Below are 14,171 nucleotides of genomic sequence, written 5' to 3' on the forward strand. Positions count from 1 at the left end.
AATTATAGTAAGTAAGTGGAAAAAGTTTATTTTTCTTAAAGAAGGACTGGCATACTGACAATTATTTCAAGTGTGAAGAAGTAGCTTTTAGAATTTATAGCTAAAATTTTAATTATATAAATTGCCACATCTGGTCAAAATAAGCTCATGGTGCAAGTTTTATTAAATCAGATTTTGCCTTAATTCCATATAAACAAAAAACACATTAGATAGCGGGCATAAATATCTTGCTTCAGTGAGTTCATGCAGTGTACATGAAATTCATTGTTTGTTAACCCTCGTGGTAATTTTTAACTTGTTGCTTTACATTTTTTGGGCCAATCTTATATTGAGACATATGTAAAACATCTGAGGTACAAGAGTTGCCATTCTGAGTTGTTTTCTTTCAGAGTAATGTTGTATTCAATATACAATCAATCCCGGTGGTGTTTGGCTTACTGATAAGCAACATTTAACATTAATGTCATTTAACATTAAACGAATTAAGTAAAACATTTTGCCTCAGTTCTGTATGAAATGCTAAAATATTGTGAAAATAGATTGTAGGTTAGCAATGTACAGAATAACTGAAATTATATTTATGTGATCACTATAAAAAAATTGCACATTCATCTACCTGTGAAAATTGTAGAACTGTAATTTTCTATTAAGTTGATCTCTTATATGATTAGTCACTAGTTATGCTGATTCTCTATAAAACATTATAGTCTCTAATTTTAAGTCTTATTGTTCATATAATAATAAGTTATCTGCCTAAATTTGTGCCTAAAACTATCTTCTGTGTTCTGTAAATGCAGGGGCAGAATGATTCAGAACTGCCTGGTAGTTGCTTAGATCTAAGTAAAAATTGGTGCATAAAAACAAACATTCTGATTTATAAAGCTGAATAAGAAATATTTCTTCCTCTTTGCCTATTACATGTTGGAAAATTTCTACAAAATAATTAACCACTTAGAATAATGAAATCTAAAGAATGCATGTAATCTGTGTTGGTGGGATTTTGTGATTTGTATTGTTTGGAAATATAATATATAATTTTTAGTAGTCTTATTTTGGAGTATTATAATCGTTTATATAGCTCCATTTAAGCTACTTGAAATTTTTATTTACATCTTTTTGCATACTCCATGGAAGAGCAGTTTTTTATTGGTGCATTGTGTTTGCAGTCAATACAGAACTGTTGATACATTATACATATACTAATCTCATCCTTAGACGGTTGTGTTTATGATATTTTGGAGATACAGTTAAACCCATTGTTACAATTACAATTACAAATCTGTAATAAATTATCTGTCCAAATTACTTAATTTTCTCATGTAATTTTGTGTTACAGAACTGTTAAGTTCTAATCTGTGTTCCTTACGAGGTAATGAAGAGAGATTTGCATTCTCTTGTATCTGGGAGATGACACCGGATGCTAAAATTATTAAAACAAAATACTGTAAGAGTATTATAAGGTCAAGAGCTGCATTAACATATGAAGAAGCACAGCTTATTATTGATGATCCTCATCAACAAGATGTTCTTGCTCATTCACTGCGTGGTTTACTTGCATTGTCAAAGATTTTAAAAAAACGTCGTATTGATAATGGGTAAGTGTCAGATTATTTAAATATTTAATTGTAAGTATAGATGTATTGTGTAGTCATTTTCCTTTATTAAATTTAATTTTGTAGTTTTTTACAGATTTTATAAGTAAATAAAGTATAAGTTTTAAAAAAAATAAAAATAGTTTGATTGTTACTTATAAGAAGAGAAAAATAAATATTGTAAAGATATTTTTACCTTATTATATAGTTAACTGTGCATTCAATCTGTTTATATCAATCTGTAGTGTTTGTAAAACATAATGGAGTAAATAATTAACTAGTATACCATTTGACACAGGGGAAAATGACTTCCTAAGTTTAATGCTTCAATGACCATATTATATAATAGTCCATTTGTTAAAGTAGTTTTTTCATACTACAATCTCCTTCATGTTATAAAAAGTTATTAGTCATTCATTTATTTAAATTTAACTAATTTATTTTTAATTCTGTACTTATATTTATGTTTTATTGGCTGTATAAATTATTTATTTGGTGAATATTTCTTAGAGGTTCTCTATTCATATACTGTTTGATTTGATTTTTTAAATTCAATAAATAATTTTTTAATTTATTGAGAGTTGCAATTTAATAGTATTTACTGTTTAAATATACTTTATTAATTTTTATACTGTATTGTTAAATTCTATTTATGAAATTAATGATTAACTTTAATTTACTGTATTAGTCTTGTAATACTTTTAGTATGTTCTTTAATTCAGTCAGGCTTTACATTGATAGATTAATCATTTTACATTTAATAACTTGTTTAAATAGTTTTCTAAAGTGTAAAGTAATTTTCTAAAGTGTAACAATTACTTTACACTTAAGTTATATACGAGGTGCGACAATAAAGTAATGAGACTGATGTGAAAAAAAATGTTGCTTACCGCTTTAGTCATGTTTAGTGTTGTCTCCTTCAAAGTAGCTTCCCTCTGATTGCACACACTTATTACAGCGCTTCTGCCATTGATGGTAACATTTCTGGAACTCATCTTCTGCAATATCCTCCAAGACCCTCGTCACAGCTTTTTGGACATCTTGTGTTGTTTGAAAATGGTGTCCTTTGACCGCCATTTTGACTCTTGGAAATAGAAAAAAGTCGCACGGAGCGATATCTGGTGAATAAGGTTGCTATGGTAGTACTGAAATTTGTTTTGAGGTTAAAAATTGCTGTACTGACAGATGGGATGGCGCATTATCGTGATGCAGAATCCAATTATCAGCAATGTTGGCACGGACCCGAAGAACTCGTTTATGAAGTCTTTCTAAAATTTCTTTGTAGAAATATTTGTTAACTGTTTGTCGAGGAGGCACCCACTCTTTATGAACAATTCCCTTGGAATCGAAGAAGCACACAAGCATGCATTTCACTTTTGACTTTGACATGCGAGCTTTTTTTGGTCTGGGTGATCCCTTTGAGCACCATTGCGAACTTTGGTGTTTTGTCTCTGGATCCTATTGAAAAAACCAACCTTCATCACCAGTGATAACACGGCTCAACAAATCTGGATTGTTTTCTGTTTGCTCTAACAGATCGGCTCCCACATTTTTCCGTGTTTCTCGCTGTTGTTGTGTGAGATTTTTGGGGACCATTTTTCCACAAATCTTTCTCATACCAAGATCTTCAGTTAATATTAGACGAACCATTTCTCGATTGATGTTGAGTTCTTCTACAATCATTTTCACAGATAATCTTCGATCAGATCATACGATTTCACGCACCCTGGTCAAGTTGACATCTGTCCGTGAGGTTGATGGTCGTCCACTGCGGTCTTCATCTTCAACATTCGTTCTGCCTTGACTAAAAATTTTATGCCACCGAAAAATTTGAGCCCTTGACATAACCTCCTCTCCGAAAGCCTTCTGAAGCTTACCATAAGTTGTCGTCGCGTTTTCACCCAATTTAACGCAAAAAGAAATGGCATACCATTGTGCAGTATTTTGCGGTTTCATTTCTGTGACGAGAGACACAAACACGTGTTCACTTATTACAGCACAACTTACGACTGAGCAGTCGCATTAATGTGCTGCTTGGACTAGAAGTAGCTTATAGACCAACGTCAAAGATCAAAGGCCAAGACCAAGGCCTACGCAAGCTGCAGGGTTGCCACATCTTGCAAAGAAAAATCAGTCTCATTATTTTATTTTCGCACCTTGTACATTTAAACAACTTATGTTTTATATACTTTACACAACAATGTACAATGTATATTACGCTTTCATGTTATATACATTTGTTATCTTTTCATATAATTTATTTTTTTTAATGATATATCAATTTTTTGTTATTTTGTCTTTTTGATCCTTAATATTAAGTGAAAATAATAAATAAATAAAAAATGTATGTAAACAATTATTCCAGTCATTTAGATTTAACTTACATTATTCCTCATACTGATTATGATATATATTCAAAATAAATGGCAAGGCATTTTTCATATGCTACAAAAATTTCATATCCCACCCACAAGCTTCAAGTTTATGTGGCGATATCATCATGCAAAAAAAAAAAAAAACATTATAATGATATATAATAATTCATACATTTTTTATGTGAAAAAAAATTGTTGAACAGTTAAAATATAGTTAGAAGTAAAATAGTAACAGTAACATACAATTCTGTAATGCAAAGAGATTTTTTTTTTTTTTTTAAAGAGGAGCTCCATTTATGGGCTCCACCCTGGAGCCTGTAAAGGGTGGAGATTTATTAAATCTCCATCCCTGGCTAACCACCCATTCTGGAAACCGCAGATGTGCTCATTACTTAAGGAGGGCGTATAATGCCCATACACACAATTGGGACACCACTAACATACGTAAAAACCCATACAATCAACAACACACCTGAAGAAGCAACAACCAAAAACATCACATGTGCATCCTACAGACATACCTCTATCAGAAAAGAAAATATAGAACAAACACAAAAGAAACACCCACAGCAATCACAAAAAAAAAAATCACATCCACACTCCTCACACAAACTCACACCCAGCAGTGTACACAAAATATCACTAACCGTTTATTTACAGCCACTATCAGCTGCTCTGACCCTGCGAGCACACCATCAGGCTTCAGGGGAGTGCCTGCAGTCTCATCACACCAAGACGACTTCCAGATGCTCAGGAGACCCCCTAGGCGCTCAAGCCGCGAGCCTGTCCTGCCCGGCACCCTCCGATGCCTCATTCTCCGTCAGGACTCCCCCCATGCATATAACTTCTTGTTTACTTTCTTTACATAAAACTTCACTGTCTTCCGCTCATTGGGTTCTCTCATCAGTACACTCTGTGTTTCTTCTGACTGAAACATGGACTCGACACTAAGGGTGGCCAGCATTTCTTCACGTTCTCTCCCAAAGCGTGGGCACCAAAAGTACACACAGGAGGGGATTTCCTCCTCTACGCGTTCAAAACAGAGATTCAAAAAATCTTGACAGAATCTGAACAAATACAATCTGTAGCCTCCATGGCCCATCAGGAACTGCATTAAACTACCCCAATGAGCCGTGGGTTCTCCTACACTAGCTCCTGATGTCTGATTAAGCGATATGTCCATTGTCCCTTTGTTCCTCTGTCCCAACACTCGTGTCAGATTTTCATCAACTCGTCTGTGATCTCGGCCATTAATCGCCTTTTATCCGCAGGAAGCAAAGGTCCCTGTTCTTGTAGTCTTTTCTTTTACATGATTATCACATCTATAGACATAAGCCCTGCCAGGACTTTGGCCACTTCCTTGGAGACTGTGAGATATGCGGATATTATCCTTAAACAGCTTCTTCTATGCAGTGCCTCTAATCTGCCTAAGTATTTGGCATATCTAATTACATTGGCCCATATCTCGGCCCCATATAGCATTGTAGAGTATGCCGTCCTAGCCAGCAACCTTCTCCGCAATTGTGAGGGTCCTCCATAATTAGAAAGGAGACCAACTATCAGCCTCAGAGTCCTCTCCACCTTACTTGCAGCCTCTATAGCCTGGGCTTCAAATCTCTACCTTGCATCCATCCAAAGACATTTTATCGCTGGTCTTGAGATGATCCTTAGAAAGACTGAAAGAGATCTTAAAAAGACTTAGCTCATGCTTGAGAGTTGTCTTTTATTATATTTCCCTGCATTCCTTTTCTTATTTTGATTGATTTTGATTTAGGCCTTTTTGACTTTATTTCTTATGAATGGTGATTTTCACATGGATAGTATTTGGTATTACAGACCTAAAAAAAACTTTTAGTTTACATAAAAATAAAACTAAATAATGTAAAATGAAATAAAACAACCAGAAATATAAAAACTCACTAAACACTAAAAACAACGCACTAAAAAATAAAAACAATAATGCTTTTTCAGTTCTTTTTTTAAGTTTTTAAAATTTGTGGAGATAAAAACGAGTTTATGGTTTTTATTAGTTTTACTTTTTAATTAAAAAAAAAGGATGTAATGCATATAATATGATTGTTTCAGAGCATTGCAGTTGGCTTCACCTGAAATACGATTTCAAGTTGATAGTGAAACTCATGATCCTATTGATGTACAAAGTAAAAAATTACGAGAAACGAATTCAATGGTCGAGGAATTTATGTTGTTAGCTAATGTTAGTGTTGCTGAAAAAATATTAGAAGAATTCCCAGAATTTGGTATGTTGAGAAGACATCCAAAACCACCACAGAGTAATTTTGATCCGTTGGTTAAGGCTGGGCGTCACTTGGTATGTTTGTTATTTTTTGTAAATACATTTTCTATTTATGTTCATATCAGATAGATAGACCACTCACTTTTTGTTTTTTCCTCTAGCAGCTGTCTTTCATGTATATCTCTAAGTATTAGCAAATAATTTTAAAAAAATTTAAATATATAATTACAAAGTGTACATATTGTTTTGGTAGAATAAAAGGTATGAAGTTTCTGTAAATATAAATTAAGTCAACCAATGTTCTTTTAAATTTAAATTATCTGTTGGTATTTACAAGATACATTTTAAATATATCTATCTATAAATTCTATAATTTATGAGTGACAATTGAATGCTGTGTTAATTTTAAATATTTTTTTTGTTTGCCATTATTCATATTCTCTAAATTGGACTGGATTGTTTTATTATGAATAAATTTACTTTAATGGTCAAAGTAGATGATTCAAAATGCTAGAGGAAGACTTTTTGTGTTGTTATCTTCTGTTTCTTCTTAATATAGATTGTACAATGTTTGTGTTCAGTTTTATATCATTATTGATTTAGGTCTTCAAGAATTCTTACGTCAAATAGAATTGTATTTTCGTTATGCCTGAATTCCATTGTTCTGTCTTTGTTTTAAGACATTCCCAGATGAGAATGTCAGTTGTCTTTTTAAAAAAAAGACATGTAAAGTTTTTTTTGTATCGTCTAAATTATTTCTGATCAGAATTTTCTAAGTAGTTTTTTTTTTGTCTTCAGTCATTTGACAGGTTTTATGCAGCTCTCCAAGATTCCCTATCTAGTGCCACTCGTTTCATTTCAGTAGACCCCCTACATCTTACATCCCTAACAATTTGTTTTACATATTTCAAATGTTGCCTACCAGCACAGTTTTTCCCATCTACCTGTCCCTCCAATATTAAAGTGACTATTCTAGGATGCCGTAATATATGGCCTATAAGTCTGTCTCTTTAACTGTATTTTTCCAAATGCTTCTTCTTTCTTCATCAATTTGTCTTGCTTCCCTTTTCCCTATACTTTTTCTGAAACCAAATCGGTCTTCTCCTAACACTTCTTCCACTCTCCTCTCAATTCTTCTGTACAGAATTCTAGTTAAGATTTCATTAAAAGATTGTCAGCTTAGGTTTGGATTTTACCCTTATTATAATGGTTCTGTTCGTTATGCATTTTGAAATATTCTACTCTCTTCCACATCTTCTTGTCAAAACCTACCCTTTATTGTCAAAGCCTGCTCTTTATTTGAAGCTGAGTTAATTATTCTAAAATCATCTGACAAAAAGTCGCTTTCCTCTTGATACCAAACCTCGCTAATTCCTACTACATCTATATTTAACCTCTTTCCCTCTTTAAATTTTCTAACTTACCAACCTATTTTAGACTTCTAACATTCCACACTCAGACTTGTAGAATGTTACTTTTTAATTTTCTGGTGACCCCTTCCTTAGTAGTCCCCACATGGAGATCAGAACGGGGAACTAGTTTACCTCCGGAATATTTTACCAAGGAAGACACCTCCATCTTTGTTACATGAAAATGCAGAGTTACATTTTCTTGGCAAAAAAAGCAGCTATAGTTTTCATTGCTGTCAGCTGTGCAGTACTCAGAAGATTGAGTGATGTTGATGTGGCCGTTTAAGTTTTCCTGACCTACACTCTTTAACAACTACTGAAAGAGCTGCTGCCCTCTTTCAGGAATTATTCCTTAGTCTGGCTCTCAACAGATACCTCTCTGATATGGTTTGCACCTTCAGTCCAGGTACTCCGTATCACTGAGCACTCAAGCCCCCTCACCATTGGCAAGGTCTCATGATTCATAGAGGGAGAAGTACTGTTTTAGTAGCTATTAAATCTTCATTACTTTAGATTCAGATGTTTGAGAACTATTCATAAATTAATTTTGGCTCTGCATTAATACTGTTTGTTTTGAGAATGTTTTTTGTTGTTATTTTCATGAATGTTTTGTTAGTACACCACGTAGCTTAAAATTAATAATCTGTGTTAATAGTTTCATAGTGTTTTTATATACCATATGTTCAAATGTATACCACTGCATTTGCAGTCTTATTGTTAATTATATACTTTTTCTTTTAAAATGCAAGTTTTGTGGTATAATATCTGTGTAAAAAAATTTTAGGGTTTTGAAATTGACATAATGAGTGGTAAAGGATTGGCCAGTTCATTGGATATGGCACATAAACCAGATAATGCTTATTTCAATACGATGTTAAGAATATTAGCAACACGTTGCATGATGCAAGCTATTTACTTTTGTAGTGGAATGCTTCAAAAAGATGAATATTTCCATTATGGTTTAGCTACGCCTATATACACACATTTTACATCACCTATCAGGAGGTACGTATATTTTTAATTACTTCTACATAAAATGTATTGTTTTGTTATAAATTGTTAAATCACTATTAAAAAAGGAATGTGTCTGAATACTTTGTATTGATTTCTAACAATTAAAGCTGATTCTCCAAGTTGGTAGTTAAAACTTCAGTATGACTTGCTGATGAATATCAGCCTTAGACAAAACTGAAGTACCTCAGTGGTACTTCAGTCAGATTAAATTCTTCTACAGAATTCCTTTCTATATTCTTTATTTCTACCTTCTTGGATTGGTATCTTGGAAATTGCATCAGCTGCTGCCATAGCTTCATCCAAGGTGTCATGCTGATTCCATCTTCTTATTGAAGCTTAATAGAGAAGCAAGTCTGCCCTGTAAAACTGTAAAGAATTACATTAAAAATCGTGACTAATGGCTGAGATACATTTTGGTTCAAACCAAATTTATTACTACTTTTAAAGTTTACATTTGATTCACACTGGTAAATGTTAATTTTAAATCATGCATTTCCACAGTTTTGATTCATTTTGCTCTACAATTCTTTTTTACATTTTTATTCTATGAAGGCAACATAGTGATTTCTTAACATATAAGAAATCCCTTATATGCATAATAGTATATAGCATACAATATTATTTTGTTATTGACAAAGCAGTAAAAAAATTAAACACTCTTGACATGTCAAACATTGATAGGGTTGTATGGGCCAATTGGCAAACAACTAGGTAGGAATTATTGTTGATGAGTTAAGCATTGAATTATTTTAATTGTTCTTACAATCTTAAAAATTAATACAATTGTTTATTCTTTTTATTTTAGATATGCTGATATTATAGTACACAGACTGTTGGCAGCATGTATTGGTGCTGATGTAACTTATCCAGATTTAATGGATAAAAAAAAGACTCATGGATTATGTCATAATCTAAATTATCGAAACAGAATGGCCCAGTATGCTGGACGAGCTTCTGTTGCCCTTCATACCCATGTAAGTAATAGTTTATTTATCTCATTTGTATATACATTATTTATTTATAGTTTTGCCACTAGGCTTCAGTAAATAGTGAGCTTGCCACTAAGTAATATAGCCTTTTGGAAGGGAGTATTATGAAAAATGTTTATTTATTTTTTAATGAAAATATACATAATATTATAATAAATGATAACATAAATGGATATATAAGGTCTATTCTAAAAGTACCTGACCATAGGCTGTGGAAAAACAAATATCATATCTGGTGGCTTTCAGTTGTAGTCTCATTTGTGAAGTAGTTCCTTGTGACTTCATACACTTAAACTGGCAGTCTTTCTATTTCCAGAAACAATTTTCATAATTCTCATTTGGAATCCTTATCAACTGTGTAGTATTAAGGTCACCTGCCACTTGTGATTTCCACAGGTCTGCACCAAACTCTTGTACCAAACTGCATCCTAAGGTCAACAGAACCTCCAGGTAGTACTGTTTATTGACAGTTTGGCTATCTGGTGCTTTTTTCATGACAACTCCGCATAGTTAAAAAAAAATCTGCAGCAAATTCATTTTGCTCCTCACTTATATATGAAACTTATTAAAAACAAATACATAATGATCAAAGGACCAAAATAGGTCTCAGTTGGTGAATTCTGTTAATGATTTATATTAATGTTGATGATTATAATGAAAGTAACTGAAATAACTTTAAAACAAAAAATATACTTTTAAGTTGTTAACTTTTGATATTGATGGTACCTTAACTATCTTTGGTAGATCTACCATCATAAGTGGCCTTCAAAAGTATTCTTATGAATTGAAATAATCAAAATAAACTAAATTATTAAATCTTAGCTGAATAAATAAAGGAAAATGGTTCACTAAAACTAAAACAAAAGGTGTTTTTCATTTTTGTTTCTTTGTTTAGACATGAAAATGATTTTAAAATAGACAAAATTTAAACACATTAATAAAAATTGAAGTAAAAAAAAGTATAATAAAATAGGAAAAATTATCAGTTTGAAAATTCCATAAAAATAACTTGAAATGGTAAGTGTAACAAGATAGTAAAAATTTGTGTACGATACAGAGACCAATCGTGTATATCAATAATTGTACAACAGACTACATGTACGAGGTCTGTAAATAAAGTAATAAGACTAGTTTTTTTTTTGGCAGGAAAGTGGCAACACTGTAAAGTTACTAGTAAATTAGCTGATTTATATTAGGTATTAATATTTTTAGTCTATTTTTGCCACATGAGACGTAAACAAATTTTTTGTGAAACAAGTTTTTGTTGTGCATTACAAAAATGAGTGATACTAATTATGAGCAACGTTGTGCAATCAAGTTTTGAGTTAAAACTCGTGAGAATGCTACTGAAATTTTTTCAAAATTGAAAAGGGCATATAGAGATGATGGTCTGTCACAAGCTCAAGGTTTTAGGTGGTTTAAAGCATTTTCAGATGGCCAGGAATCAGTTGTGAACAATCCACGCTCTGGAACACTGTTAACATCAAAATTGACGACAATGTTGAACAAATCAGAGACTTGATATGGTATGACCGGCAATTAACTGTCAGAATGATTGCAGAACAATTGAATTTGAACCGTATCACAGTCCATAAAATTTTGACAAACAAATTGGACATGAAAAAGGTTTGTGCAAAATTGGTCCCAATAAACCTCTTTGTTGAACAGAAAACAACAGGCTGGAAGTGTACCGCGATCTTCTAGGGCAAATTGAAGCTGGTCCTGATTTTCTAAAAAAAATGTTATTACTGGTGATGAATCTTGGATATTTGAGTATGACCCAGAAACAAAACGCCAGAGCAAAGAGTGGCCAACCACCACGTTCCAAAAATGAACAAATCAAAAATCAAAACTATGCTAATAGTGCCTACTATGCCTTATGGCATTTTCCATAAGGAGTTTTTGCCTACAGGACAGACTGAAATCAATATGTTTACTGAGAAATTCTTGAAAGACTGTGGAAAAGAGTTGCCTGTACAAGACCAGCCATCAAAAACAACTGGATGCTGCATCATGACAATGCACCTTGTCACTTCACAAAGAAAAACATTCCTGTTCCTCAACCGCCTTATTCACCTGACTAGAGTCCCTGCGATGTTTTCCTGTTCCCGACTTTAAAAAAAACACCTTAAAGGACACCATTTTGGAACAATAGAAAACATAAAAAAAATATATAACCAACCATCTGAAGGATATTTCAGTTTCTGAATTGCAACACTGCTGTGAAGAGTGGTAAAACCGTTTGAAGCGTTGCATGGCTTCCCAGGGAACTATTTTGAAGGTGATAATAAGAGTTCATGCATAATTGGATTGTAAATAGAACATTTTTATGAACCAGTCTTATTACTTTATTTATACAGACCTCGTAACTTTGTTCCTGAGTGTAGTGCACATAACACAGGTAACACATTTGTACATAGTCAGCAGTGAAAGTGATAAGAATATGAGTTATTTAGGTGTAATTTATTTTAGAGGACTGTGTTTAATTGTGTTGATAAGTCCATCCACAGTAAAATTTTTAGCTTTGGTTCTGTACAAAATTATTTATTTTGATCTCCAGAAGGGTTCATAATCCTTCTGTAGATTGATTTTTCCATTCCTCTTTCATGATTCTTGATCTCTTTTTTTCTCAGGATTGATACCATAGGATTATCAGTCGATCACAAATTCCTTTCAAGATGTTTGAGTTTATTTATTTATTTATGTGTTTATTGATGATAAAATTTTATATTTTTTATGATTTAAAATTGTTAAATTTTTATAATTGAAGAGTGCTGGTAATTAACCTGCTGATAACACTTTTAGTATCATCAAAGAAAAAAGTTAAACTTTTTTAATGTAGTGAACAAAGTAAATATTTATAAGTGAACATAATTATAAATTAAATTTTCCTTTATTTTCAGATGTTTTTTAGACATCGTATACAGGATGAAGAAGCTTATGTTCTATATGTAAGAAAGAATGCATTGCAGGTTTTAGTACCAAAATATGGACTAGAAGGTGTGCTTTATCTTAAACCTCCAGCAGGTTCAGCAAAAAAACAACATCCTGAATTTATTTACAATGATGAGGTATGGTACATAAATATTGTATTTTATATACAGGTGAAAATTTTTTTTTTTTGTGTCCACCTGAGTAAAAACCTAATCAATTCTGGTAATTTTCTTCCATATCTCATTCCAACATAGTAGCTAAAAAAATAATACGTACCATCAATTCTTTGATGTTAGTAGTAGATTTTAGGACTTTGTTTAAGGACTTGTTTAACTGTAAACAATGACAAACATTGCAGCCGCAATGTTTGATTTAGTATCTTATTTTGTTCTTAATACTTATATGTTGTAGTGTGCTATTCTAATTTCTTGATGATAACATTCTTATTTCCTTTATTTTAATCTTCTAAGCTGTACTATAAAAATATAGTAAAATATATATATAAAAATTTTTTTTAGGGAGGGGGTAAAATTTGATAATTTTATTACTGAATATGATTGGAAAATGAGACCATCTTTTATTTTACAATAATAATATCACAAAAGAAAATAAAATTATAAATTTCTTCATCCAAATGACTGCCTGTTCCTTTCTCTAAGTTCTTTGATATACTAAAGTAGTTAAAAATATAAACAATAAATTACATTTTATTCCCAACATTATCAAACTATTCTTTTTAATGTTATCTCCCAGTGACTGTAAAGCACTTCTGTAATTGTAGACGCTTCTTAATTCAATCTCAAAGAAATTTTTATTTCTTTTCAAAGCTCTTTATCCAGCTTCAATAATCCTGTCATTATTATTGGAGATTTTACAATTTAAACATTTTCTCAGTGATCCAATTTAATGATAATAGAACATAACTGAGTCTGCTATACACAGATGAGGAAGAACATCCCATTTTAGTTGACTGTATTAAAGCACTAATGTAAAGATGAGCATTATTATCTAGAAGGGAAGAAATGAAACTGAATTATATCTAGCATATAGCTGAATTCACTTGTTCGTTCACTAGAGTTGACTGTTCATTAATATTTTTTAAGTATTAATGAAGTTGGTGTGAATTACACCAACTTCAGCAGTTGGTGTAATTTTCAATTACCATTCAGAAAATGGTAATCACTGTCTTGCTTTCTGAAAAAAAAAAATGTTTTTGCTTTGTTTATAGAAAGTCACTGTATTTCTCTGCTGGAACTTTGTTTTCTTCAATTTAAGATTAAATTCCTGTACCCATTCATGGATATTGGAGTCTCTTCTCTGGTCACAATAGAGTTGAACATTTTTCTTCTCTTTCAAAGTGTTGAAAAAAAATGAATAATACCTTTGAATCTTTTTTTCTTATACACTGATATAAGGAGACAACTAATAGAAAAAAAAAGTAAAGAACCAAAAATTAAATTAACAATTATAACCTAATCATTAAAGGTAGCCAATCACTATTTTGTACTGCAACTCTACATTCAATATTTTCTCAACACTCCCACATCTATTCTTTGTATACGTTTGTACAGTTATTAGCCAATTACTCTGAAAAACCTTATCAG

General features: G+C 31.9%; 1 protein-coding gene across 1 annotated transcript in view; it reads left to right on the forward strand.

The window, feature by feature from the left end:
- The window catches only part of Dis3 (exosome complex exonuclease RRP44-like protein Dis3), a 72,516-nt gene that overhangs the window by 57,507 nt on the left and 838 nt on the right, over nt 1–14,171 (forward strand). Inside the window, exons 12-16 of the mRNA XM_075371633.1 lie at nt 1,337–1,595; nt 6,053–6,296; nt 8,415–8,635; nt 9,450–9,618; nt 12,537–12,704. Coding sequence (XP_075227748.1) covers nt 1,337–1,595; nt 6,053–6,296; nt 8,415–8,635; nt 9,450–9,618; nt 12,537–12,704 — 1,061 coding nt within the window. The remainder of the gene's footprint in view (nt 1–1,336; nt 1,596–6,052; nt 6,297–8,414; nt 8,636–9,449; nt 9,619–12,536; nt 12,705–14,171) is intronic.

Source organism: Lycorma delicatula, chromosome 7, assembly GCF_047948215.1.
Source record: "Lycorma delicatula isolate Av1 chromosome 7, ASM4794821v1, whole genome shotgun sequence".
NCBI lineage: Eukaryota > Metazoa > Arthropoda > Insecta > Hemiptera > Fulgoridae > Lycorma > Lycorma delicatula.